The sequence below is a fragment of the Heloderma suspectum genome, chromosome 6, assembly GCF_057233095.1.
Source record: "Heloderma suspectum isolate Gila_16-S chromosome 6, 16-S_ref, whole genome shotgun sequence".
In the NCBI taxonomy this organism is placed as follows: Eukaryota; Metazoa; Chordata; class Lepidosauria; order Squamata; family Helodermatidae; genus Heloderma; species Heloderma suspectum.
Window position 1 is genome coordinate 102,326,881 of NC_139463.1, and position 27,801 is coordinate 102,354,681.

The 27,801-nt window shown below is 49.7% G+C and overlaps 2 protein-coding genes and 1 pseudogene across 11 annotated transcripts; 1 reads left to right on the forward strand and 2 right to left on the reverse strand.

Annotated features, from left to right (window-relative positions):
* Positions 1 to 240: 240 nt before the first annotated feature.
* Positions 241 to 6,442, forward strand: BOLA2B (bolA family member 2B). Its single transcript, XM_084805755.1, has 3 exons — positions 241 to 340; positions 4,573 to 4,670; positions 6,163 to 6,442. The coding sequence occupies exons 1-3, from the start codon at positions 266 to 268 to the stop codon at positions 6,263 to 6,265; spliced, it is 276 nt and encodes a 91-aa protein (XP_084661881.1). The 5' UTR covers positions 241 to 265; the 3' UTR covers positions 6,266 to 6,442.
* Positions 4,952 to 6,036, reverse strand: LOC146342158 (NADH dehydrogenase [ubiquinone] 1 alpha subcomplex subunit 13 pseudogene; annotated as a pseudogene). Of its 3 annotated transcripts, none has more exons than XR_014783915.1 (2): positions 5,947 to 6,036; positions 4,952 to 5,607 (listed from the first exon to the last, which is right to left on the reverse strand). The product of XR_014783915.1 is annotated as an NADH dehydrogenase [ubiquinone] 1 alpha subcomplex subunit 13 pseudogene, transcript variant X2 (transcript). The 3 variants fall into 3 exon arrangements; XR_014783914.1 differs by lacking the exon at positions 5,947 to 6,036 and adding an exon at positions 5,773 to 5,848 and having other exon boundaries at positions 4,952 to 5,616; XR_014783916.1 differs by lacking the exon at positions 5,947 to 6,036 and adding an exon at positions 5,773 to 5,791.
* Positions 6,443 to 6,700: 258 nt separating the features above from the next.
* On the reverse strand, positions 6,701 to 27,645 carry CORO1A (coronin 1A). 7 transcript variants are annotated; one of them, XM_084805754.1, is made up of 12 exons: positions 26,895 to 26,984; position 26,540; positions 25,121 to 25,323; positions 20,746 to 20,868; positions 16,085 to 16,214; positions 15,758 to 15,942; positions 14,015 to 14,134; positions 12,800 to 12,904; positions 12,303 to 12,448; positions 11,135 to 11,192; positions 9,683 to 9,892; positions 6,701 to 9,299 (listed from the first exon to the last, which is right to left on the reverse strand). In XM_084805754.1, the coding sequence occupies exons 1-12, from the start codon at positions 26,967 to 26,969 to the stop codon at positions 9,195 to 9,197; spliced, it is 1,461 nt and encodes a 486-aa protein (XP_084661880.1). In that variant the 5' UTR covers positions 26,970 to 26,984; the 3' UTR covers positions 6,701 to 9,194. The 7 variants fall into 7 exon arrangements, with proteins under 7 accessions (XP_084661880.1, XP_084661877.1, XP_084661872.1 ...); XM_084805751.1 differs by lacking the exons at position 26,540; positions 26,895 to 26,984 and adding an exon at positions 27,393 to 27,645; XM_084805746.1 differs by lacking the exons at position 26,540; positions 26,895 to 26,984 and adding an exon at positions 26,553 to 26,632.
* Positions 27,646 to 27,801: the final 156 nt, after the last annotated feature.

A 27,801-nucleotide genomic window follows, 5' to 3' on the forward strand; every position in this document is an offset into this window, starting at 1 on the left:
TGTATCTTAGGTTCGAAGAAGCTTTCCTTTCGACGTTACAGTAGAAAATTAACTCAATCCCCATGGGGGACTGCAGTGGTATATGACTCTTCATTTTTTCTCTGTGGTGACAAAAGCCACACGGAAGTGACGTAGCCTCAACTTGCGATAGTTCTGATTGGTCAATGAAGATGGAGGACTAACCGGGAGCGGAACTGACGTACACCAAAGGCGGAAGTGGCTGCGGCGGCTCTTCTCTTTCATTGTGGGTGGTTTTCTGGTGAGGATGGAGTCGTCTCGAGCTTTCAGTGCGGAGGCTTTGCGGGAGCGGCTGCTTCAGGGGCTGGAGGCCGAGCATGTGGTAAGAGGGGTAGTTCCCCACTGACCTGTCCCCCCGCCCTCTCGATAAATAAATAAATAAATAAATAAGCAAGCGCTGGTTTTAATTTAATGCTGCTCTTGTTTTAAAACTCTTTCTTTAAAAGTTGTGATATTCTTGACTCTGTGTTGATCTTCTGCACTGATGTGTTTTATGCTGCTCTTCTATTTTTTTTTTTAAAGCCCAATCTACTCAGAAATAAGTCCTATTGAGTTCTGTGGGATTTACTCCCATGTAAGTGGATGTAGCATTGCATCCTTAGTCTTTACGTTTCCTAGTTTAAGTATTTTAGGTATTTGTTATATTATTGTTGCTTATTATTGTATGCTACTTTGGGAGCATGTTTTGTTTTGAGAGATGGCATAATAGTATTTAAAATATCTTTTGCTACCGCAAAACCCACTCTTCTTCCTCTGTGTGGCTGCTGGACTCTCCTCTCACAGTGCAAGCTTTTACATGTTTACTTGGAAGTGCCTCTATGTTCATACTCCCAGGAAGGGCTACATAGGGTTGCAGCCTCACACCATTAAGCTGCAATTCATAACTCTCAGGGTGTCATGCTTTTTATGGGTTCCCCCCATCCCTGGTATGCCCATTATAAATGTCTTCCTGAATAGATTTCATATAGTGCAACAAGTGATTGTTAGGAGCAACATATAATTAAAGCATTAGAATCCCAACATGTGAATACCAGTAAAAGGATGAGAAACCACACCCTATAAAACTAGGTCACATCAGAGTGATGATCACTGATGTTCCAGGACCCTCTGGAAACACTATCAGCATATATGCATGTTTACTCAGAAGTGTTTAACACTGCGTTCAGGGGAATTTGCTCTCTAATAAATGTGTTTAGGATTGCAGCACTGGGCAGCCAAGGGTGTTCTGTGGTAGAATGGAAGGGAATTGGGTCTTTCTTTTGTATGTCCTGGGCACTGCACACAGCGCCTTGGTTTGCAATTATCCATTTGGCTTACTAATTTTGTTTCAGAGGTCCCTTTAGGCTGCAGCCCTATACTCACTTACCTGGAAGGAAGCTTCATTGAGTTCAGTGGAGTCAGGATGTAGCTTTTAACGTACATTCGGAGGCCATCCTCACAGGAGCACCTCGGGACTTCATGGAGACCATGGCCTCCTGGGAGCTGCACCATATTCTAACTGGGCCCACCCATGTAGCCGGTCATGCACTAGACCTTGTGTTTGTTTCTGGAGAAGCGGGGAGTGATCTGGAAGTCGGGGGTATATCCACCACCCCCTTGTCATGGTCAGATCACTATCTGGTGATGTTGGACTTCTCGGTTCCACAACCCCTCCGCAGGGGTGGAGGACCCATTAAAATGGTCCGCCCCAGGCGTCTTATGGATCCAAATGGATTCCTGAACGCGTTTGGGGATTCTCTGGGGCATGCCAACGGCCACTCGGTCGAGACCCTGGTGGGTGGCTGGAATGCCGCAATCACTGGGGCATTAGATCGGGTGGCTCCGAAACGCCCTCTCCCCCTGAACAGGGCTCGGACTGCACCATGGTTCAATCCACGGTTACGAGCTCTGAAACAGGAGATGAGACGGCTAGAGCGCCGGTGGCGGAAGTCTCGCTCCAAAGACAATCAGACACGGGCTAGAGCTGTATCTTCAGCCTATCACGTGGCGGTGAAGGCAGCAAAAAAGGAATATTATGCTGCCTCCATCGCGTCTGCAGAGTGCTGTCCCAGGAGGCTGTTCCAAGTGGTCCGGAGCCTGGTCGGTCCTGTGGCTCCGGAACCACTGGAGCATTCTAAGGCCTCCTGTGAGGCTTTGGCAAGGCACTTTGCAGATAAAATTGATCAGATTAGGTGTGTTACTCTGCACACTGTGGATACAGTTAGTGAGCAAGAGGCGGCCTGTGGCAAACCGGTTTTGTGGGATCGGTTCCAGCTTCTTCCTCCTGATGAAGTGGACAAGGTGCTTTCATCTGTAAGGCTGACCACCTGCTTACTTGATCTTTGCCCATCTTGGCTCATTATGGGCTGCAGAGACTGGGTGAGAGAGACTGGGTGAGGGGATCAAGGCAGTGGTGAACGCCTCCCTTGAGGAGGGAGTGATGCCATCAGCCCTCAAGGAGGCAGTGATAAGACCACTCTTAAAGAAGCCCTCCTTGGATCCTCAAGTTCTGAACAACTTTCGCCCAGTCTCAAATCTGCCATTTTTGGGCAAGGTGATTGAGCGGGTGGTGGCGGTGCAGTTGAAGGCACACTTGGAAGAAACTGATTATCTAGACCCATTTCAGTCGGGCTTCAGGCCTGGGCATGGGACAGAAACGGCCTTGGTCGCCTTGGTGGATGATATGAGGAGGGCTCTGGATAGGGGTGAATGCTCCTTCCTTGTTCTCCTCGACCTCTCAGCGGCTTTTGATACCATTGACCACGGTATCCTCCTGGACCGCCTGGAGGGGTTGGGCATTGGAGACACTATATTGCTGTGGTTCCGGTCCTTCCTCTCCGGCAGGTACCAGAGGGTAGCACTGGGAGAGGAGGTTTCGGACCCGTGGCCACTTACTTGTGGGGTGCCACAGGGTTCCATCCTCTCCCCGATGCTATTTAACATCTATGTGAAGCCACTGGGGGCTATCATCAGGAGGTTTGGGGTGCAGTGTCATCAATATGCGGATGACACGCAGCTCTACCTCTCGTTCAAATCTTCACCAAGGTTGGCCGTAGAATCCCTGTCCAAATGTCTGGAGACTGTGAGTGGCTGGATGGGGAGGAATAAGCTGAAGCTGAACCCTGACAAGACCAAGGTACTTTTGGTGGGAGACAAGAGGAGGCTGGGGGATGTTGACCTGGTGTTGAATGGGGTACGGCTACCCTTGAAAGACCAGGTCCGCAGCCTGGGGGTCAATTTGGACTCCCAGCTGTCCATGGAGGCTCAGGTGTCAGCTGTGAGCCGGACAGCGCTGTATCAACTCCATCTGATACGGCGGCTGCGCCCCTTCCTTCCCGACCATCTGCTCCCATCGGTAGTACATGCCCTGGTCTCCTCTCGTTTAGACTACTGTAATGCGCTCTATGTGGGGTTACCCTTGAAGACGGTTCGGAAGCTGCAGCTGGTACAGAACGCGGCGGCTCGCCTGATTAAAGGCAGCCGCCGGCGAGATCACATCACTCCAGTGCTGAAGGAGTTGCACTGGTTACCAGTTGTTTTCCGGGACAAATTCAAGGTGTTGGTTTTGACCTTTAAAACCCTATATGGTTCCGGCCCAGCCTATCTTAAGGAGCGCCTCCAGCAACACCAGACAGGCCGCTTAACAAGATCAGCCTCAGATGGCCTTCTCTCTGTCCCATCAGCCAGGACAGCTAGACTGGTGGGGACGAGGGAGAGGGCCTTCTCTGTGGTGGCTCCCACTCTGTGGAACTCCCTCCCTAGGGAACTCCGTCATGCCCCCTCTTTAATGAGCTTCCGTCGTGCATTAAAAACATGGTTGTTCAGGCAGGCATTTGGGGTGGGTTAGGGTATTTAAAAAAAAAATTATGGTAAAATTTTATTGTTTTAAATTGTTTTATGGTGGGTTGTACATCGCCCAGAGTGGCTGGGTGACCAGTCAGATGGGCGATTAATAAACTAAATAAATAAATAAATCGCCTGTTTCTTTCTAGGCTTTGTGTCCCTTTTGAGATGGTGTTCTCTCTCTTGATCTTATTATTCTCTCTCTTGATCTTATTCTTATTCCGTGCTTATTTTATTTCCTATTATTCTAAAGATGCAATCCTATGCCTGTTTAGACAGAGAAAAGTCCTATAACTCCCAACATTGCTCCAGCCAGCCATGTTGGCTGGGGAATGCTGGGTGTTGTAGGACTTTTCTCTGTCTAAACATGCATAGCATTGCAACCTAAGTAATCCAACGCTCCCTTCTCAAGCTTCCTGGATCCTCTGACCCCTTTTAGGGTATTTACCAGCAGTCTCTTGGCTGTACCCTATCTTTCCATATGCTCAGTACTATTCCCTTTCCAAGTTTGTTGCTTTCTTCATTTCCCTGGTAATTTGGTTGTTGCTTTCCTCCATTTCCCAACATGTGAGTTGCATGCAGGTTCTCCTTTTGCCTGTTGAGCTATTTAGCAGTTTCATGCCAGTATTTTATCTTCAAACAAATTTGCTGGTGAAGGGATGGACTGCATTGGATCTTCTTCTAAATAATGTATATTAAACTTTTTCCTCACACCATGTCTACCCACACAAGGAGGTGGAAGACACAACTCCTGGACGCTGTGCCACAAGCTTCAAAGTCCTGATAGTTTCCCCACGTTTCCAGGGGAAAGCACTGCTACAGCGGCACCGGTAAGTGGAGAGGTAATTTAGTAGGTAGTGGGTGAGACAGGACTAACTCTCCCTTCCTTTCAGGGGCTGGAACTAAAGAATATAACAGTGCAATCGTATAAATGTCTACTTGGAAGTAAGCCCCATTGAGTTCAATGGGATGTACTCTCAGGGAAATAGGTATAGAATTGCAGCCTCAGACTCCCAAAATCAGGGATATACAAAACTCAAGTATGTCATGTTAATTTCAGGTGCTGTATATGCATCTTAAATATAGTCAAAGAAGTCAAAGTTTTACTTGGAAATTATTTTTATTGGAATACGTGCAAGTATTTTAAGACATGATGGGTCGGTAGCACAGAATCCCCTTACGTTGTTTAAATTCATTCATTCATTTCATTTCTATACCGCCCAATAGCCGAAGCTCTCTGGGCGGTTCACACAAACCCTGCTGCTGCTCACACGTAAAACTGGCAACCAAATTTAGCGTTGTCGAGCACGCTCTGCGGGTGCAGGTAAAAGAGCTCGTCGAGCGTGGGGGGCACCCAGCGTGTGGTGTGGAACAGAGACTCACCGACCTGCCAGCCGGGGATGTCCTTCATGATCTTGGCCTCCTCGTCGAGATTTTGACGCAAGATGCGTAGCATCCTGCGGTCATCCTCAGCCATAAGAAGGGGAAAGATGGCCACTCGCATCTCCAGGTCCTCGATGTTCAGGCGCCGCCTCTCTCGGTTCCATGTCACAAGGGAATAATAGCCATAGACGAGGGTCCCAATTCCAATGGCGAACAGGCTATAGCCCGAGAGCCCCCGGCGGGGCAAGTTCCTCTTGTAGTCAATGGGCCCGTACCCGCCCGGCGGCGGCATGTCCTGCTTCACCTTCCCGGCTCCGGCCGCCATCTTGGGAGCGGGCAGCTCGCTCCCGGCGCGACGGGCCTCCTCCGCCTCCGGGCGTCCCCCTTTGATGAATGTTAAATGTTAAGAAAAAAATGAAGGCACTGTACTTAACATACCAACAGTCCAAAGAACAATGTAAACCAGATTTCATAGTATAGCCATATGAAAAAAGTTAATTACAACTTTGAAACAGACCAATTTATTTTTGTTACATAATGAATGGATACCAATGGGCAGAGCAATCCTAAATTTGCAGGGTGGGAGGTTCTGTGGTGGAAGATTCACTGCCTCCCAGTCCCTGCCAGCTTGCTGCAGCCAGGACAGGTGGTATGGGGGAGGCAACTTTTCTTGCTTTTTAAACCAGTGGTGGTTCTTTTCTTTCTCTCTCTCTCTCTTTTTACTTTTTTGTCATCTTCAGGCTGGCATAGTAAAGGGGTCCAATTCAGGGGCATCTCAGGCGAGCAAGGGGACGTTGGATCCAAGGCCTCCCCTGACATGTTCCTGGAATGCCATTTCGGCCCCTATAAAAACAAGCAGATAATACAGGCAAGTGTTCTTGAATTTCTGCTAATTTCCATCTTTTCCCTATCTCCTCTCCCCCACCCTGCCTCCCCTAGGCTGGTCAATGAACTCTTATCAGAGGAACTGAAACACATTCATGCCTTTGAGCAGAGAACACTGACGCCAGAACAGTGGGCGAAAGAAAAAGAAGCAAAGTGAGAGGAGCCCCCTTGACAGAAAGGCAACACCCCAGAGACCAAAACAAGGGCCCTAAGAGGACAGGAGCAGCAGCACCATGGAATGAATTTAAGATGCAGATATGGGACCTACCCGTGTCACTCCAGTGGGAGGACTTGAAAGACCATGAAGCAGAAAATTAAAACAACTAAAAAGCTACTGTGTGAACGCCTGTCAATTCTACGTGTTGATGTTCTGCTCTGAAGCCCATTTCTCTAACTCTCACCTTCCCCAGTCAGGTGCCCTCCAGGTGTGTTGGACTGCAACACCCATTGCCCCCAGCCAGCATGGCCATTGATTATGCTGGCTGGGGATAATGGGAATTGCAGTCTAACACATCTGGAAGGCAATTGGGTGGGGGAAGGTTGCAACTCTTCCCACCCTGCTTGTTTCAGAGTTTTTTGGGGCGATGGGGCAGTATGGTAAAAAAAAAAAAAAGAAAAAGAAAGTGTGTAGTTTTTCCCCTTTAGGTTAAAAGCTTCCAGTTAAATTTTTTAATATGTTTGGGAACATAACACTTTTGGCTTTTTAGGAAAGCATGGAAACCAATGCTTGAGAGAGACTTTCTCTCCACACTCCAGTTGCTTGTTAAACATATTTTGGGGAGTATGGGAACTGTGTTGTCCTAATTAACCTTTCCTTTGGGCAGAAAGAGCCACCACTAGCAGGAATGTATGGGCTTTTTCCAAGTTGGTTTTCCTCCACAGCTGAAACAGATGTCAGCTAGATGATCGTGTAGAACAGTTATCTCTCTGTATGCATCAAAGTTGTTGTTCAGTTGTTCAGCTCTTCATGACCCCATGGACCATAGCACGCCAGGCCTTCCTGTCCTCCGCTGTCTCCCAGAGTGTGCTCAAGTTCATATTCATTGCATCTGTGATGCTATCTAGCCATCTCATCCTCTCCCGTCCCCTTCTCCTTTTGCCTTCAATCTTTCCCAGCCTCAGGGTCTTTTCCAGGGAGTTTTCACGTTAGGTGGCCAAAATATTTGAGCTTCAGTATCTGTCCTCCCAATGAGCACTCAGGGTTGATTTATTTATTTATTGCATTTAGACTTCCTTGCAGTCCAGGGGACTCGTAAGAGTCTTCTCCAGCACCACAGTTCGAAAGCATCAATTCTTCGGCGCTCAGCCTTCCTTATAGTCCAGCTCTCACAGCCATACATTACACTTGGAAAACCATAGCTTTGATTATACAAACCTTTGTTGGCAAGGTGATGTCTCTCCTTCTTACTGTGCTGTCTAGGTGTGCCATAGCTTTCCTCCCAAGGAGCAAGCGTCTTTTAATTTCATGGCTACAGTCACCGTCTGTGGTGATCTTGCAGCCCAAGAAAGTAAAATCTGTCACTGCTTCCATTTCTTCCCCTTCTATATGCCAGGAAGTGATGGGGCCAGATGCCATGATCTTTGTTTTTTTTAATGTTGAGTTCCAAACCAGCTTTTGCACTCTCCACTTTCCCCCTCAACAAGAGGCTCTTTAGATCCTCTTTGCTTTCTGCCATTAGGTTGGTATCGTCTGCGTAAGAACTGATAAATGAAGATTGCTCTTTATCTAATGATAGAGGATGATTGAAGCTGAATAGTGGGAGAGATAGGATAGATCAAAGGAAGTACTACTTCACACAGCACATAGTCAAATTTGCTACCATAAGATGCAGTGATGGCTGCCAACTTGGATGGCTTTAAAAGGGGACTTAGACAAATTCATGGAGGATCATGCTACCAATGACTGCTAGTCACCTCCATTGTCAGAGGCAGTATGTGTCTCAGTACCCATTGCTGGAGGACGTGGCCAGGAAGATGTGCTCATGTCCTGCTTGTGAGCTTCCCATAGGCATCTGATTCCCCGCTGTGGGAACAGAATGCTTGACTAGATAGGCCTTTGGCCTGATACAGTGTGGCTGCACTTACATTGTCATTAAAAGACTGGAGGTACTGCCTTCTAGTGGCTTAAAAAAACCCTGCAGGAGAGGGGTTGGTGTTGCTACCTTCTGGTGGCAAAGGGGAAGAGTAATGGATTACTCTTAATGGATTACTCTTAATGGATTTGTAGGGTAATGGATTTGTGAGAGATTGCATTTTGGGTAGCAAGGAAGGTACCTTCCTTCCTTGCTTTGTAGCCCACCCTGGCTAAAAGTATCATTAAACAAACTTAAGTAGTACTGCCACACAACTTAAGAGATCTTTGTGGATGATTGCGTTTGAAGGGATTTAAATTTGCATAAACTTCCACATGTCAGTAGTTCTAAAGAAACAAGCATACGTTTATTAAACAATGCACACATGCGTCACAACACACGTCTTAAGGGATATTTCCTCTTCTCTCACACACAAAAGAGGGAATACCTCTTCTAAGAGTACTTGCCAGCTGCAGCTTTTAGAAATGCTCCTATATGTATATATACTTTTAAAAATTACTGACTGATAAATGCACCCTGGTTAATCAAAATGTTTAACTGACCAATTGCCCTAAACATTGCAGCCATGATTAAAACGTGAGGTGCAACTGCTGCCCTTGAAAGCAGAGCAAAGGAAGTGCCCTGGAGCATTTCCCAAGAAGGCCTGGGGCAGGGGGTTGTTTTCTGGGAGAAACAGTAAGCAGTGGAGGAGCATGCATGCGTAACATTGGGCCCCTGGCAGAGAGGAGCCTGAGGAGCCCCTTGTAGGGGCTTAGCGGGGGTGGGGTGGGGGGTGTTTAGCAACACTGAGGCAGCAGGTGCACGCTGGCTAGCCCAAAGAGAGGCCCGTCTGGAACCGGCAAGCTGAGTTTCTGCCCTGAGTTTGGGATGGGTGGAGCTTAATAATGCCCTGAGGATCCACCCATGAGAAAAATAAAAGGGATTTTAAAAAGACCAGTGAAACAAAGTCCAGTATGACTGATGGAGGACAGCAGCGGTTTGGAGGAGGGAGAGCTATTTCTTCACAATCCTCTCCAGCTCTGAAAGGCGTCGTTCCTGTTCTGAGACGGTGGCCTGCAGCCGCTTCAGATCCTCAGAGAGCTGTTCTAAAGCTGGACTCTACAAAAGATCATACAACAACCTTCAACCCTGACCCACAGCATCTGTTCTCAGATGTCTAGCTCTGAGCTCTCCCTGTTCTTCTAATGCTTCTCCGCCCACATCTGTCTCTCATCCCCAGATCCTAGCCTCAGTGGTCCTACTCTGCTGATGAGCCATAATCAAGCCCAGGGCTGGGCAGAAGATAGATCTTTGGGCACTTGCAACTCCCAGAAGCCCGGGTCAGTATGGCCAGTGGTCAGGAATGCTGGGGGTTGAAGTCCAAAACATTTGGATATCTATCTTCTGCCCACCTCTGATCTACGCCAGCCTTCCCCAACATGATGCCCTCCAGATGTGTTAGACTGCAATACCAGGATGGCTGTAGGTCTCCCCATCCTTACCCCATGTGATGCTCCTTCATGTTGGTTTCTTTTGGGCCCCTGAAGGAGATTCTGGTTAACCTTGAACTCCCGGGTCTTCTGGGGAGTGTAGCCGTCCTTGAGAGAAATGAGGATGGGGCTGGCATTCTTCCCCGATAGCCATTCCTCTGATGTTAACGCAGCATCTGGGCCAGCCGTATCAGGATACAGATCCTCTTGGAACAGGTCTGACTGCAGAAAGCATATGAAAACAGGCTGAGCAGAAAGGAAGAGATCCCGTCCAGATGTTTAGAGGACAGAGGAATAGAAATCGCTCATCCGTTGGGGGATGGATTTGAAGCCTCTGAAGTGGATTCCTGCACTGGGGAGGGGATTGGACTCAATGGCCCCTTCTAATACTATGATTCTAGGATATTCTCCAATTGAAGCCACTTCCTAGCTAAACAACTTCATACCATTCCACAATGGTGTTTCCTAAACTGCTGATAGTGGAGGCAGATTCCCCCCACCCCAGAATTAAAAATGGAAGGACAACGTCACTGTTCTACCTCCAGAGGCTTACTGTGAGTGTAAAGGTGTAAGAATGACTTGGCCCTCAGAGGGCTCTGCATGAGTCATTCTGGCTTCTGAGGGCAAGCAGTTCTGTGATCATCTCTGCACAGGGTGTGATGACATAATCCAGTCACATCTGATGCACCCAGACTACCCTCCCCCAACGAAGACAGATGGGAAGGAGGCGAAGCCAGAGCAGAAAATCATGGGGGCGGGAAGACTATAGATGAGTGGCAGAGCAAGCTGAAAGTCCCAGGTTTGATCTCCAGAGAGGGCTGGGAGGAGAGTGGCTGCCTTTTGGCAGAGTCAAGGGATGGGCAACCTGCAGGCCTCTGCAAGCAGTTAGCTCAAACCTCTGGGCAAGAACAATCTGTCATTCCCCTGGCAGCCCACTGGGTGGGGAGGAAGATGGGGAGAGCCAGCAAGAGAGAGGGGGGTGCAGAGCAAGAGAAGGAGTTGCCCAGTTCTCCCCAGTACATGGCCCCAAGCAAATGCAGTCCTCGACACAACGTAGGAACATGAGAACACGGAGCTGCCTCATACCAAATCAGACCCTTGGTCCATCTAGCCCAGGATTGTTGACACTGACTGGCAGCGGCTCGCCAAGGTTTCGAGGGAGGAGTTTTTCCAGCCCTACCTGGAGATGCTGGGGACTGAGATGGGGATCTTCTGTATGCAAAGCACGTACTCTACCACTGAGCCATGGTCAAACAAAATGTTCTCCCATCCCTGGTGTACTGAGATAGACCAATGTCCTGACTTGATATAAGGCAGCTTCAGAAGTTCATACATAGAGCCATAGCATCTAGGGGGTGACTTGAGAGAGTTTTTAAAATTATGTAGTGCATTTCTTTCCTCAAATACCCTGGCTATCTCCACCCCAGCTCAAACCCAGGCTGCTGTCCCCCTACCCTGCCTTACCTTCCGAGGCACAGTCATAGCAATGGGTTCACATTTCCTCTCGTGGAGCTTGTAAAACCTGGAAGAGACGAGAAGCGATTCAAGGACACAGATAAGTCTTCAGAGGGGAGCAGGGTGACCAATGTCCTCGAGCCAAAGAGTCCCTTGCCTGGACCAGGAAGCCAGTGTGGGACAACGTTTCTGGAGTGTCAGATGCGGACCAGCAAAGGCAGGGTTCAAATCCCCATGCAGCTGTGAAGCTCACCAGGTGATGCTGAGCCAGTTATGACCTCTCAGCCCATCCTTCCCCAACCTGGTGCCTTACAGATGTGTTGGTGGGGGGAAGTCAGCCTAATGGGCAAATGGAAGCCAAGGATCATGGGGCTGTCTTTGAAAACTGTTCAGAAACTTCAGCTGGCCCAGAATGCTGCAGCCAGCGTACTGACCAGGGCTGGTTACAGGGAGCACGCAACTCCCTTGTTACAACAGCTTCACTGGCTACCAGTCATATTTCCAGGCAGAATGCTGGTTATGGCATAAAGTGCTGGTTATGGCAATGCAAAAGAGGGCCTTCTCAGCTAGGCTAGCTCCCTCTCTGCTGTCCTTTTGCTGGCAGGCAAAGACTGCTTAACTGAGGTGGGCCTTTGGTTTGCAAGTGGGTCTGGTGAGCTGGACACTGTTTTTACTCCATTGTTGTGTCTTTGTTTTTTAATGTATTTGTTTAGTGATGTTTGATCAGTGATTTATGCTGCCTTGAGTGCCATTTGTGGTAGAAAGGCGGGGTACAAATCGAATCAATAAATAAGGACTGCAAAGGGAAGGTGTGACACAGGCCAGTAGCCGAGGAAGCTAAAGTAAGAGGGGGAGGGAGTCCTGTACGTGTGATTCCACGCTCCACATTTTCCCCTTTGGTTTTAAATTTGACCACATCATAGTCCAGCCATCCCCAACTGGGCCCCCTCCAGATGTATTGGACTACAACTCCCATCATCCATGTTGGCTGGGGGTGATGGGAGTTACAGTCCAACACGCCGAGAAGGCACCAAGTTGGGGGAGTTTGTTGTAGCCTAATTTTACTGGACAGTAATGTTCAGGGGATAAAATGCGGGTGGGTGGGGGACCAGGTCTGCTGCTCTGAGCCCCTTGGAGAAAGGAGGGGAGAAAAAACACGCACGAATTCACAAAATACCTGGCGATCTCGCATTTGCTGACGTCCAGGCCTCGCTTAGGCATCCAGCCGCCTCCTCGTTGCGACTCCTTAGAGCTGAACATGGACAGGTAGTGCACAAAGGGTGCCTCTCCCGTGAGCTCAAAGTAGCGGATGCTGCTGTCGCCCTGCAAAAGAAGAGGTGAACGTGGCCATGCTGGCTGGGAATGATGATAGTTGCAGTCCAACACATCCAGAGGGCACCAGGTTGGGGAAAGCCAGACTGAGGTGTCCTTAGAACAATTTCTCTGAAGGATGTGAGGCTCTGCCTCACCTCTTTGAAATGTCAGTTTCTATTCCCCCTCCCCCCCCGCCATTCACGGAAAAGTCAGTTTCAAGCTGCCCCTCTGATATATCATTCTAGTGTCCGCTCATTAACATCTGTTGCTGGAACACATTCCTCTCAGGAATCTTGGCCAGCTTCCCCAAAGTTCTGCTTCTAGACTAGGCACCATCGGTCACAACCACCCAGAACTCACCTTCCCAGTCAGGTAAACCACATTGGTATCTGGATCATAATGAGGCAGAAGGACTCCGCTGCTCGTGTCAAGCTCCTGGAGGGTCAACGGCTCCTCAGGATTCCTCTAGGTGCAAGGAGAAAATGAGTTCAGTTTAAGCGAGTGGAGCCAAGGGCTCCAAGAGAAAGAGCTTGAGAACTAGAAACCCAGGTCTACGGCAATTCTGTTGTTGCAGGAAACAATGTCCCTTGTGGTAACACCTCCATTGCTGCATGAAGTGGTTCTGCTGGAGCTCAAACTACAAATCTGCAGTTACAGACTCCTTCAACATAGGCAGCAGCCAATAAACTGAGCTTTGAACATGGAAATGGATGATTCAGCTCTTGTCTCTGGTAGGACTAGGTGGTTTTTGGTAAATCACATCGCAGCCTCACCCTCTCCCATCTCTCCCTAATCAGGGCCAGCCCAAGACATTTTGCTCTCTGAGGCAAAGGAAAAGATTGTGCTGCCCCCTCCCTTCCGTGTACAGAAACCACCAGGAATTGCAGTGGAATCTTACTTCAATGCTGGCATCAGGAGAGCATCCTCCACTGCACCCAAGGGCAGCAGACTAGTTTAGGGGCGGGGGCAGGACAGGCTTTCTGGCACACACTGCTCTGTTCTCTCCAGAGGAATGGCCTACAGGTGTCTGCTGCTGCCCTTCAGCATCTGCTGCCTGAGGCAGTTGCTTCACTCTGCCTCATGGTAGGGCCGGCCCTGATAATAACTGGCCTGCTTTACATGCTTGTTCTAAGGATTACAGAAACAATGAAAATGAAGTGGTTTTAACACTTGAAATGGCTATATAAATACAAATAAAGTGTCACTATTCAAAGTCCTGTTCAAGTGATTGTCATGGAGCACTAATTGGACAGAGTGCCTGAGACATCAGGTGCAATTATTTCTTGCACGGTGCAATTCTTTAAAAGTTCTCTCTCTCTCTCACACACACACTCACATAATATAAAGGATGAGCACTTAGGTGCTGAAGCACAGGAGTGGTCACGTGACCTTGCTCTGCCAATCACACTCCTGCTCTGCCAATATCTGAGCCCTGTTCTTTTTATAAGAAGGCCCCCCTACGAAAGGTGTGTGCGGTTCCCCTTCTCCAGCACTATGGAAGACGCCCCTCCCCTATCACGCCGACAAGATGGTTTTCTGGCTGTGTGCAAAGAGAGCATCCTCGTTTCTTCTCACCGGGTCCCAGAGTGCCACCTGTCGCTCGCTCATGCGGCTGAAGCCCGTCGTGAAGAGTTTGCCACCGTTCACAGTGACGGCCCGGACAGGACGTGACCCCTCATGAGGGCGTGGCAGCTCCTGTTGGCAAGATGGAGACACACAAAAGGGCATCAAGCATGGCCTAAATGCTGGCCACACCTCTTCCAGCCAGGCCGCTCCTTCTCCTCTGAGGTCTCACCCACTTGGGAGGGAAACATCAGCCCATTTTCCTTGCTCATGCCTGATGATCCCCTCAGGACCATTTTCCAACAGATCTTTATCTCGCTTGCTCAAAACATTAGAACTGCAAGGCTGTCCCATTTAACTGATCAGCAATGGGTACAGCAAGTCTGAGGAACCTCTTTCAGCTTGAGGGCCAAATTTCATTTCAGAGAAGCATTCGGGGGTGGGGGGCGGCAAAAATACAAAACTTATGTGAGCATAAAGCTCTTCCTGCCAGTCACTCAGCCTTAGGAGAGGCATTTCAGCCTTTCAGAATGGGGGGAAATTAGAACAAAAGCTGGGAAACCACCAAATGATTGGGGGAAAGGGGAAGGGGGCGTGCCCATCTGGGGAACCCTGGATGGATTTGGATTTGGCCCCCAGGATTTGGATTTGGCCCCCAGGCCTGAAGTTCCCCGCCCCTGGGGTAACAGGTGAACAAAAGGAAGTGGTTCTCCCAGCTTAAACAACTTGGAAGATGTTGCCATGGCCACTAGCAGAAGGCAGTTTTTAAAAACGCCAGGCAAAGTAATGGACAATATCACTAGCTATTCACCATGACAGGTGGGACCTGCAACAAAACTTTGCAGCGTTAAGTACTTCTGTTCATGATCCAATTCACTCCATTCCCCCTCCTCTCCCCTCCCCAGCTTTCATCCCGCTGCCTCCCCTGCCCCCCAGCCATCAAGTTAGCCAGCATTCTGTGCCCACTGAGCATGCTCCCTCCTCATTGCGCTGTCTGGGGGGATAGTTCCACAGCCTGGGTTCTTTTTTCCCTGAAAGTTTTTTGTACTTCTGCAAACCTTGCGGTTCCCCCAAGCCCGCCAATACCTCCCTGGCACTGTTTCAACTCCACAAGAATTGAGACCAATATGAGGACATATATCTGCAGTTGGCAACAAGGTGCCCACGGGAGACAGTGCATTCCAGGGTCTCTGCCAAGGCACCCAGACCCTCCCAATTTAATTTAAATTTTAAAATAAATGAATAAATAAAAAGGAATTCTTCCCAGTGGCTGGGATTGCTTCAAAGCAAAGTGAGGGCCTCCAGCTGTCGCTATCTGCATTTCCCATGAACACTCTTAAGTCACAGAGGCATCCTGAAAAAGCAAACTGGCAGGCGGCTGAGAGCCACCACTTCATGCTGAGACCCTCCAGGCTGCCCAGAAAAGGAAAAAGTGGTGGGGGGAGGAAATAAAAGGGTGCCCCATAACTGTGCAGACGTTGTAGGGCAGCATGAAGCAGGGGGCTGTCGTGTACAGGATGGGGTGTGGAGGTGGATAGATGGGTGTTTTTCAGTGTTTTGTGAAAAGCCATCACACACACACACACACACACACACACACACACACACTGCATAGCAGCCATTTTGTGATGGTGCCCACAACACTTCCTTAATATTCCCAGTGTGTCTGCAGGCCGAAAAAGGTTGGAGACCCCCCAATACGTATGATAGTTATGGAAGAAGCCCCCTCATTCAGAGCCTGAAGCTTGTACATACGTTGGCAGTGGTGCCCCCAGCCCGTGGGTCAAACAGCCGGACGCGCTTATCCCGGCAGGCCGTGCAGAGGAGAGACCCGTCCTGGTTCCAGGCCGCACTGTAGATGGCATCCGGGTGCAGCTCGTCTAGCGAGAGCAACGCCTGCCCGATGCCCACATCCCAGACTTTCACGACATTGTCGCAGCCTGCAAGGGAAGGGGAGATGAGTAAGTCCTTAACTATGAAGACCGGACAACCTGAAAGGCAATCAAGCCCACGAGGGAGACACGTTAGCCAGGCTGCCACTGTGGCCGCAACTCGCCTGAGCCTGTGGGCGCCACACGTTACCTGCGCTCAGCAGGAGGTTTTGTGCCGTCGGGTGCCATGAGACAATCCCCACCCGCTTGGAGTGGCCTTCAAGGGTCACCAGGGGCTCATTCAAGGACCGTACCAGGCCACCTTCAGGCACCGACCAGACCTGGAAGCAAGAGAGGGAAAGAAGAAGGGACGGAGGATGTCAAGGGTGCAAGGAGCCAGAGACACCCCCCAATTCCCAATACTGCTTTGCTGACTCACCCAGAGCCCCAACCTCGATTCCCTCCCCCCTGCTTGCTTGCAAGGCCAGTCCAGCTCCATAAGCAGCCCAGACAATTTTGGGGGATGAGCTGAACTGATCCTTTACAGGGGATTTTGGGGCACAGTGCATGGATTATTGCACCTCCAGCATTCTCAGCGAGGCGGCTTGCAAGGGACCCTGAAATGCACACTACTCAGATTCTCATGCATGTCAGCTTGGGGCAGCAAAATGTTATGGGGTGTCCTTGCCCACCTGCCATAAGAATTCGCCTCTATGTAACCTCTCCCCTTTCTGCCCAGGTAGGTTCTCCCTCTCTCCCTTGACTGTATGGTCCCTCCCTTTTCATTTCTCCATCCTATTACTTTTTCCCACCTTTCCTGACCCGTCCTGCCTTTTCTTTCCAAGCCCCCTTCCCTGGCTCCCACCTGTGCCAGCCCTCTTCCACCCTTCTCCCTGTCTGGGCAGCTCAGCTCCTGCCATCTCCGATGCCTTGTCCTCCCCTGTCCTGCCTTTTCTCGTACAGGCAAATTGTTTATTAAAAATCTTGGGAGATAGGTCCAATAAGAGCTAAGTAGCCATGAAGGCTAAATGGGACCACCACATCAGTTCCTGGTAAATGGACAGGAGGCTTATTGGTGACTTCCTGGAGGCCATTGGTTAGCCACTGTGCCTTCCCCAATGTCATGCCCTCCAGATGTTTTGCACTTCAACTCCCATCAAACACAGCCAGCTTGGTTAATGGTCAGCAATGCTCGGAGTTGTCGTCCAAAACATCTGGAGGGCACCAGGCTGGTGAAGGCTGAACAAGAAGGACCTTTGGTCTGATCCAGCAGGGCACTTCTTATGTTCTCCCCCATGTCCTCTCCTATCTTTAAGCCCTGCCCGTGCTCCAGCCTGTGAGCCCAGCCAGGGCCTAGGGCCGTGGTGATGTCGGGGGCTCCGCCACTGCCCCCTGCAAGAACCCGTGTGTGTGTGTGTGTGTGTGTGTGTGTGCGCGTGCGTGCATGTGTTGGGGGGGGACTGGTGATCAACGTGGCACTGCTGTGACAGGGGCAATGGGGGGCATAGCAGCTGAGGCAGTGCCCCCCACCCTTGCCTTGCAGGAGGAGCTGGAGGCAAATTGCCCCAGTTGCCTCCTGGCTCCACAGGCTGCCCTGAGCCCAGGTCCTGCCTTTGACCTGGTGTATCCATCCAGCCCAACTTCATGGATCACTGCCTTGTTGTGTCGAAGGGGCTTGTGTAACTCAGTGAAGCCATAAGCTATGCCGTGCAGGGCCACCCAAGACGGACAGGTCATGGCGGAGAGTTCTGACAAAATGTGGTCCACTGGAGAAGGAAATGGCAACCCACTCCAGTATTCTTGCCAAGAAAACCCCATGGAATGTATCACAAGGCTAAAAGATATGATGCTGCAAGATGAGCCCCTTGGGTTGGGAGGTGTCCAATATACTACTGGGGAAGAGCAGAGGGAATTTCCAAGTAGCGCCAGAAAGAGTGAAGTGGCTGGGCCAAAGCCGAAAGGACACTCAGCTGTGGATGTGTCTGGTGGTGAAAAGAAAGTCCGATGCTGCAAAGAACAATATTGTTTAGGAACCTGGAATGTCAGATCAATGAATCAAGGTAAGCTGGAGGTGGTCAAACATGAGATGGCAAGACTGAGCATCGACATCTTGGGAATCAGTGAACTAAAATGGACAGGCATGGGTGAATTTAATTCAGGTGACCATCATACCTACTACTGTGGGCAAGAATCCCTTAGAAGAAATGGAGTAGCACTCATAGTCAACAAAAGGGTGGGAAAAGCAGTACTGGGGTACAATCTCAAAAACAATAGAATGATCTCAGTAAGAATCCAAGGCAAACCATTCAACACCACAGTAATTCAAGTCTATGCCCCAACAACTGAAGCCGAAGAAGCTGAGGTTGATTGGTTCTATGAAGACCTACAACACCTTCTAGAACTAACACCAAAAAAAGATGTCCCCTTCATCATAGGGAATTGGAATGCTAAAGTATGAAGTCAAGAAATCACTGGGATAACAGGCAAGCATGGCCTTGCTGTACAAAATGAAGCAGGACAAAGGCTAATAGAGTTTTGCCAAGAGAACACGCTGATCATAGCAAACACTCTTTTCCAACAGCACAAGAGGTGACTCTACACATGGACATCACCAGATGGTCGATATCGAAATCAGATTGATTATGTCCTTTGCAGCCAAAGATGGAGAAGCTCTATACGGTCAGTAAAAACAAGACCTGGAGCTGACTGTGGCTCAGATCATGAGCTTCTTGTTGCAAAATTTCGGGTTACATTGAAGAACGTAGGGAAAACCACTAAACCATTCAGGTATGACCTAAATCATATCCCTTAGGAATATACAGTGGAGGTGAGGAATAGATTTCAGGGATTAGACCTGATAGACAGAGTGCCTGAGGAACTATGGACGGAGGGCCGTAACATTGTTCAGGAGGCAGCAACTCAATCCATTCCAAAGGAAAAGAAATGCAGGAAAGCAAAGCGGCTGATGAGGCTTTACAAGTAGCTGAGGAAAGAAGGGAAGCGAAAAGCAAGGGAGAAAGGGGAAGATATATCCAACTGAATGCAGAGTTCCAGAGAATAGCAAGGAGAGACAAGAAGGCCTTCTTAAATGGAACAATGCAAAGAAATCGAGGAAAACAATAGAATGGGAAAGACTAGAGATCTCTTCAAGAAAATCGGAGATCTCAAGGGAACGTTTTGTGCAAAGACAGGCATGATAAAGGACAAAGAAGGCAGGGACCTAACAGAAGCAGATGAGATTAAGAAGAGGTGGAAAGAATACACAGAAGAACTATACAGGAAAGATCTTAATGTCCCTGATAGCCATGATAGTGCAGTCAGTGAACTTGAGCTGGACATCCTCGAGAGCGAAGTCAAGTGGGCCTTAGGAAGCATTAGTAACAACAAAGCTAGCAGAGATGACAGTATTCCAGCTGAGCTATTTAAAATCCTAAAAGATGATGCTGTTAAAGTGCTGCACTCAATATGCCAACGAATTTGGAACACTCAACAGTGGCCACAAGACTGGAAAAGGTCAGTTTACATTCCAATTCCAAAGAAGGGCAATGCCAAAGAGTGTTCAAACTACCGTACAATTGCGCTCATTTCACATGCCAGCAAGGTTATGCTCAAAATCTTACAAGCTAGGCTTCAGCAGTATGTGATCTGAGAACTACTGGAAGTACAAGCTGGGTTTCGAGGAGGCAGAGGAACTAGAGATCAAATCGCCAACATTCGCTGGATCATGGAGAAAGCAAGAGAATTCCAGAAAAACGTCTATTTCTGCTTCATTGACTACGCTAAAGCCTTTGACTGTGTGGATCACAACAAACTCTGGCAAATTCTTAAAGAGATGGGAGTACCGGACCACCTTACCTGTCTCCTGAGAAACCTGTACGAGGGTCAAGAAGCAACACTAAGAACCGGACATGGAACAACCAATTGGTTCGAAATTGGGAAAGGAGTACGACAAGGCTGTATATTGTCGCCCTGTTCATTTAACTTATATGCAGAGTACATCATGAGAAACGCCAGGTTGGATGAATCACAGGTCGGAATTAAGACTGCCGGGAGAACTATCAACAACCTCAGATACGCAGACGATACCACCCTAATGGCAGAAAGCGAAGAGGCTCTAAAGAGCCTCTTGTTGAGGGTGAGAATGGAGAGTGCAAAAGCTGGTTTGAAACTCAACATTAAAAAAACGAAGATCATGGCATCTGGCCCCATCACTTCCTGGCATATGGAAGGGGAATAAATGGAAGCAGTGACAGATTGTATTTTCTTGGGCTCCAAGATCACCGCAGACGGTGACTGTAGCCATGAAATTAAAAGACGCTTGCTCCTTGGGAGGAAAGCTATGGCAAACCTAGACAGCATAGTAAGAAGCAGAGACATCACCTTGCTGACAAAGGTTCGTATAATCATAGCTATGGTTTTCCCAGTAGTAACGTATGGCTGTGAGAGCTGGACTGTAAGGAAGGCTGAGCGCCAAAGAATTGATGCGTTCGAACTGTGGTGCTGGAGAAGACTCTTACGAGTCCCCTGGACTGCAAGGAGGTCAAATCAGTCAATCCTAAAGGAAATCTCATTGAGTGCTCATTGGAAGGACAGATACTGAAGCTGAAGCTCAAATATTTTGGCCACCTAATGCGATGAGAAAAGTCACTGGAAAAGACCCTGATGCTGGGAAATATTGAAGGCAAAAGGAGAAGGGGACAGCAGAGGATGAGATGGCTAGATAGCATCACCGATGCAATGAATATGAATTTGAATACACTCCGGGAAAGAGCGGAGGACGGGAAGGCCTGGCATGCTATGGTCCATGGGGTCACGAAGAGTCGGACACTACTTAACGACTAAACAACAACAACAATCCAGCCAGCCACTCACCATCACAGAGCAGTCCTCCGATCCGCTGGCAATAACATGATCATTGTGGGGGCACCATTCCACATCCAGCACAGGGGCTGTGTGCCCAGAGACCACTGGATGGGCCTTATCCAGGCGACCAGTCTGCAAAAGGACAGGGAGAGGAAAGAGAGAGGCCGTGGTCTCCTTCACTATACCAAAGATAAAATAGGCAAGCTTTTCTGTTACACAGAACTCTTCATGAGCCCAAATGGCAAGGCGACTGATTCCATTATTTCCAGCCTTTTCACCCTGCCTTTCTGTCCTCACCAATTTCTTTGGATGAAAGCACCATCTCCACCTCTGGTCATGGGTCTGTGACGAGCTGTGTTACCCAAACTAGCAGGGGTAACTCCTGCCAGCCCCACTGCAAAAGTCTGGGAGATCACAGAGAGCATGCAAAGGCCTGTCTGCAATTTGGAGGGCCAGAAGCAACCCCTCTCCCTCCAAACAAGCATCTATAACCCCATGGAAGAGCTAAGGAGTCCTAGACGAGAAATCTCTCACAGCCGGGAGACGCCACCATTCCCCACTCCTCCCAGTGGGCCTCCACTGCCTTTGTTAGCAGCAAGGCAGGCATAGAAATGGTTGCGAATAGTTTCCAGTGTTGGCAGATTATGCCAGGAACACCCCAGGCCAGCCTTCCAGATGTGTTGGACTACAACTCGCAGCATCCCCCAGCCAGCCAGAGTTGTAGTCCAACACATCTGGAGGGCACCAGGTTGGAGAAGGCTGGCCTAGGCAATCTGGTGCCCTCCAAATGTGCTGGACTACAGCTCCCATCAAGCCCCAGCCAGAATAAGCAATGGTCAGGGATTTGGGGGTTTTGATTCAACACATCTGGAGGGCGCTGGGTTGCCTAACCTGGCCCGAGGCAAAGCGCCAGCTCTGCTGCAACCCATCCTTTTTTTCCTTATTCATCCAGATCATGTTTCTTTAAACTTTATGAAGATGTCAACCCACCTCAACTCCTCCTAAACGTTGTGAGTCGTATGCACACAAGCACAACCCTGACACATTGGGCCGCTTCGCTCGACACAGCCGGCTAATCATGGGTTATTTAACCCATGATGAGCCACATCATGTACCGGGTATGTGTGGCTGCCATTTTGAATATGCAACCCCCTGATCAGGTTGATAGGGGGTTGCAGCGTATCGTGCAAACCCAGCCATCATGGGTTATACGAGGGTTAAACAACCGTCACATAACCCCACTACAGGTCAAGGGTTATGGGAGGGTTGTTTAACCCTCAAATGACCCACAACAGCCGGGTTTGCATGACACAGTGCAACCTCCAATTGCCCCGATTGGGGGGTTGCATATTAAGAACGGCGGCCGCAGATGCTCGACCCGCACCACAACTCATCACGGGTTAAATAACCCATGATGCATCAGCCATGTCATGTGTTGGCTCCAGAATTTGAGGGGTCCTTGGGCAAAATGTCCCCAGGAACCCCCTCTCTGCTACCGTCACCGCTGACCAACGAGTTGCCCTCTTCCTCCAGGCCCTCTGCACCACTGCCGACAACACAGGTATTTCACCTCTTTCAGCCCAAGGGCTGCGTTCCATTCGGAGCAGCTCTTGGGCCCCTCATTCCAGCAGTTGGCAGGGCAAAGGGATGCTGGGGCAGGGCCAAAATGCCAGCTTAGTGTAGCTTAAAGGCTGCCAGTAATGAACCCTCAAGAGGGGCATTTCAGCTTCTTAGAACGGGGGGGGGGAATGGCACAAAAGCTGCGACACGACCAAACGAGCGGTGGTTGAGGGGAAAGGGGGCGGGGCAAGGGCAGGGCCATCCGGGTAGTCCTGGGGGTCTGGCTCTGGCCCTGGCCCTGAGATTCTGCAGCCCTGGCCTAGAAGGAGTGGGAAGGCAAGAGCAGAATGCTGCTCCATCTCCTCGCTCGCACTGTTGCTCCCACCCTTGGAGAGGGCAGGTGAGTGGGCAGCAACGGCGGGGAGGAAGAGCAAGGCCAGGAGGTGCTGGGGGTCAGCAGTGCCCCCTCCCCCCACAAGGGTGTGGGCCTCAGCAGGAGCCCAGCCAAGCTGACCTCTGGCACTGGCCCTGCCCTGCTCCAAAACCTCGTTTTTGGGGGTACAAATTCTCTTTGTAAAACCTGGGAGCCAACAGTGGAGGCTGCTGGCTCCCATGTCAGTGGGGCAGTGAGTCTGCTCTGGGTTCCAGTCAGAACTCTAAAGGAGCTTTGCACCTTGGACAGCTCTTTTAGAGTTCTGACTGAAAAAGGAGCAGATCCACCGCCTCACTGACATCGGAGCCACCAGCCCCCACTGGGAGCCAACAGGCTTTTCTGAGTGCCAGATAGGAGGGGACACCAAGGCAGCAGCTGGTGCCCCAGGGGCAGCTGTCAGACCCAATTATAAGCACCAAGGGCTTCTGGGCACCTGGATATTTGCACCCATCCTCCTCCAGTTATATCTGCAAAGTTCCTTCGATCTTCTTTCTCAACTTCTTCCCCCTCTCCCCACAACCCCTATAGCATCACCACTTTTCTTCCCTAATTAGCTCCTTTGCACACTCACACAGATGCCCGCCCAAGCCCTACATAATGCCCCTGCAACCACCCACACCACTCTACTTCCAGCCTGAAATAACAGTGGGGTTGCCAGTTTTTCAGCCAGTCCCTGCTCATGTGCCTTTAACAACAGGTGGGTCTGCAGACATTGCTTCCATCGCCTGCTATTTTTATCGATTCAATTTATACAACACTTCTTAGCAAGCTGAATCACATTCACAGTCGGTCACGTTTATCTCCATGCTGAGAAAACCTTCGCTCGCTGACATCAAGCTTCTGTTAATGGCACAAGAACAGGCCTGGCTGTTTTTTCCTGTTCGCTTTTTTTCCTGATCAATTGGCAAAACTAAGTATCTGGGGCAACAGCCATCAGGATGTTGCTACTTTGGGGGATCTCACAGAATCATAGAATAGTAGGGCTGGAAGGGGCCTACAAGGCCATCGAGTCCAACCCCCTGCTCAATGCAGGAATCCAAGGCAGAATCCAACTCAGTGACACTGTGACCCCACAGTTTGTGAGACACCAAGATTTGACCATTTATAAGCCGTATGAAGAGGTCGAAAGATGTCTACCACCCATCCTTGGGCTGGTATCACACACCCCAATAGCTGGTCTGCATCTCCCAGCCTGCTCTGCAATCCTTCTTCCTCCCTCTTCCCCTTTGGCCAAGATCATATGCCTGTTGTCCCCAGGAGGGCGGCTTGTCCCATCCAGCCAGTGAATGGGCTCGAGTCACAACCTGAGTGAGTATCCAGTAAGAAAAGAAGGACAACGGATTAGTTGTTGAGGACCATTTGCCAGCTGAGAAGGGAAGCTTAAAGCAGTTTCCCAGCATCTCTGGTATAGCCAATGTTCACGTGGTGTCTCTGTCTGACATCCCCTCCTCCAGTCTCCCCCATTTTGTGGTGCCTGAGAGTGTAAAACTGCTCCTCACTCCCATATCACGCTAGAGTCATGAGACATATCCTAGGGGCGAGAACAAGATCCTCCCCAAGGAAATTGGTGAAACAGGCCCAGCCTAAATTTAGTAGCCAAAGAAAGAAACACGGCCCTGACTGTGGGTTGTAAGCAGAGCAAGCAAATCAAACCCACACCAGGTCTTCTTCGAGTCTTTGGGGAGTACAATTTTTATGGTGGGGAAAAACTTACCCACTAAGGCCTCAAAGTGACAAAGGGGCTTAAAGCACCTCAAGCCAAGTGGGTGGAAAATGGTGCTGCAAAAATTGGGGAGGGAAGGGAGGCCAGACATCGGCAATAGGAAACAGAGGCCAGTGGATTACACTGGGGGAATCAGAGACTGCAAGGCCTAGAGAAGGACAGAAACCAGGATTTGCTGGCTTCTGTTCTGGATGGGGATGAGAGCAGGATGCCTGGGTTCTCTGGGACAGCAGTTGGGGCAAGCGAGTTATGGGGAGCATGGAACGGGGGCAGACATACAGAACAGCAGTGTGAGAGCTTCAAAAGAATTACCAACCGCTCTTCCTCCCCACCCCCCCACCCCCAGCTTGCCCCAAACCCACTTCCTCTTTCTTAGAGCCCTATTTCCGCAGCAGGTTCAGACTTCAGGCCATTTAAGGCAAAAAAGAACCTGTCGTGGAAATAAAAGATCTGTCGTTTCGGCAGTTTCACAAGCCCTCAGCCCCTCCTTCCCGCCATCAACAGCACGCTCCCCGGAAACACACAGAAAGGGAGATCGAGAAGTTTGATTGGGGGTGGGTGAGCCGAGAGGCACTGAATTGTGATGGGAGATGAGGGCCAAGGTAAATGGGGGAGGCTGGAGAAGGACTAAGGGACTTCCTGGTGGCAGTTGGGGGGCGGTCAGGTACCTTGGACAACGGCAAGACCAGGAAGGCTCCCCCGCCACTGGCCTCCACGACAATGGCCAGGAATTTGGGGTTGACAGAGCAAAAGTTCCCATCCCACGTCATCTGGGACACACGGATGTCATCATAACACTGGTCGGCCTTGACCGGCTGTCCGTAGACATGGCGGAACTTACTGGACCTCACGACTTTACGGCTCATGGTTCCTGCAAAAGAGAGTTCACACACAGCTAGTAGTTATTGCTGGGGGCACTGCAACGCTCTCTGTATCAAAATCCTGGTCTCCCCCTTACAGCGTCAGTGGCGGGCCTTAGTCCCAACTCGCCACCTCCACCCTGCTAAGGCCTCTGAATCTCAACCTGCACCCGTGCCTCAGACCGTACAGTGGTCTTGGATCTAGGGGATCTGGTTTCAGGCCGCAGTCATGCTGCCATTTCCCCTTGGCACACCTGCAAAAGAGCTGAGGATCGCACAGCCCAAGTCCTTGTCCTGGCAGAATCTCCCATGAGCTAAACTATGTGCATAGTAGCCCCATAGCCACTCCAACTAAGAGGGTAACCCACAACCATTCAGGTTTTTGCAGGGTTCCACGAGCTCTGAGCACTAGGCAACTCATCCCAAAGATGTTCACCTGCTTCACATGAACAGCACGCCACGATCCTTGGCTCGTTTGCTCAGAAGGACGCTCCGCGGAGCTCAGTGGGACTTATACCCTAGGAAGCATACTCAGCATGCAGGCTGTCAAATTAGTTTAGATGACTCGAGCAACAGAGTCAAGCCACTTATCGGGATCGGGGGGAGGGGCGGGCAGCAAGAAGGCAAACTGTAGGCATCCATCAAAACCACATCCCATCTTTTCCCTCCAAGGAGCTCAGGGTGAGGTATACGGGGTTCTTTTTTATCCTCGCGACTACCCTGTGGGGTATGTTGGGCAGAGGGATGATAACTGGCCCGAGGCTATCCAGTTCACTTCATGGCTGAAGGGCCAGGGGCAGGATTTGAACTCAGGTCTATCTGGCCCAAATCCAACACTATCCACTGCACCATATTGGGCAAAACAAAACAAAAAAAGACATGCTGCAAAGGGTGGCCAGCCCATTTGTCCTGGGAAGAAAATTAACTCCTAGTACTAAATACAGCAAAGCAGTGAAGCACCCAAACGCAGGCTGAGCCATTACGGAAAAGGCTTCAGTTTCCCAGGCTTTAAAATGGGCACAGTAAGCCGTGCAACCTACCTCACAGGGCTTAGTGCATTCAGTATAAAATGAGCATGCTGGGAGAATTCCCACTTACAAAGTGCTATAGGCATGATAGAAGAATCAACATAAAAGCCCCCACCATTCTGCAAGCAAACTGCCCCCTCCACAATGCACTGGCACCCCCCCCAATCCCAGCTCAAAGCCCCTTTCCCCTATCCCCAACCCTGAGTTCTCACCTGCTGCCTTTCTAGCGGATGTGCCACACAATGAATTGGAGATGAAGCCGCTCAGAGCTTTTTAAGAGCCATCGCCCTGGAACTGTCAGAGCGGGGAGGGTTGGTCTCTTAAAGGGCCAGCATGCAGGAGCTCAGAGCCTCCGCTTATCATATTTCTCTTTCTCTCTCTGTCTTTAGGTCTTCCCCCCACCCCCAACCTCCTGCATTTCTTTAGTTTTCTCTCCATACACATTCTCCATCCTCATCATTACTGACAATTGCTGCCCTGTTTGCTCAAAGAACAAATGACACATTAGATCCCAAATGGTTTGGAAGTGATACATTGTTAAAAAAAACAACAACTGCCTTTGGCAAGATTGCAAGCTTCCAAGCTGCACCGGACTCTTCACTCCTCCCTGAAGAAGAGTCCTCTGCCATCTAGAGGCTTTCTACCTAGCCAAAAAGCACTGGACAAGACACTCAGCGCATTTAAATATGATCTGCTTTATTTTTCTAAAATCGAACAAAAGGGCCAACATCCTATGGTGAGCTTCCCTTCCCACATTCCTATTGGGCTATGTCTCAGATTCCACAGGAGCCCCCAAAAAGGGTATAAGATGGTACTGGGTGCAGAATTAAACTTCCAAAGTAGCACTAAATAAACACACACCAAAAAACAACTAACCACATTTCTCATCCTTATGGCTGTGAAAATAGCGTGAATTTGTTGTTTGATTCCTGTGAATGTGTCTATCGTTATGACTTTGCCCCCCAAATGTCACCTGATTACAGCTGAGATTTGGAAAAGAAGGCTAACGTTCCTTTAATGGCTGCAGTTGGTCCCCTGAATGAACAGTTTACCTGCTGGTGTGCGAGAAGCACTTGGAAGATTGTGTATCCAATCCCATATGCATGCTTACTTGGGAGAAGGCTCTATTGCAGGGCTAAGCAGGCTTCTACTTGGTTTGTTTTTTACTAGAACCCAGAGATCCAGCGATGGGAGCCTGATGCAAAAATCACACGCTTGGAATGCTAAAGAATTCTGAGCCTAGAAGTTTGTTCTGAGTATCAGAACCGTTCAGTCCTTCCACACACGAAACCACTCCTGGTTACCCCACAAGCCTTCTTCACTTCAGCAGTACAATTTAGGGTGGGGAGGAAGTCGCTTTGCTGCTGCTATTGTTAAACAGTTAAGAGCCAGAAACCTTTGCCAGTCTACCGCAAGTCACCCAGAGATCTACCGGTGGGTCGAAATGTACCTTCTTCCCAC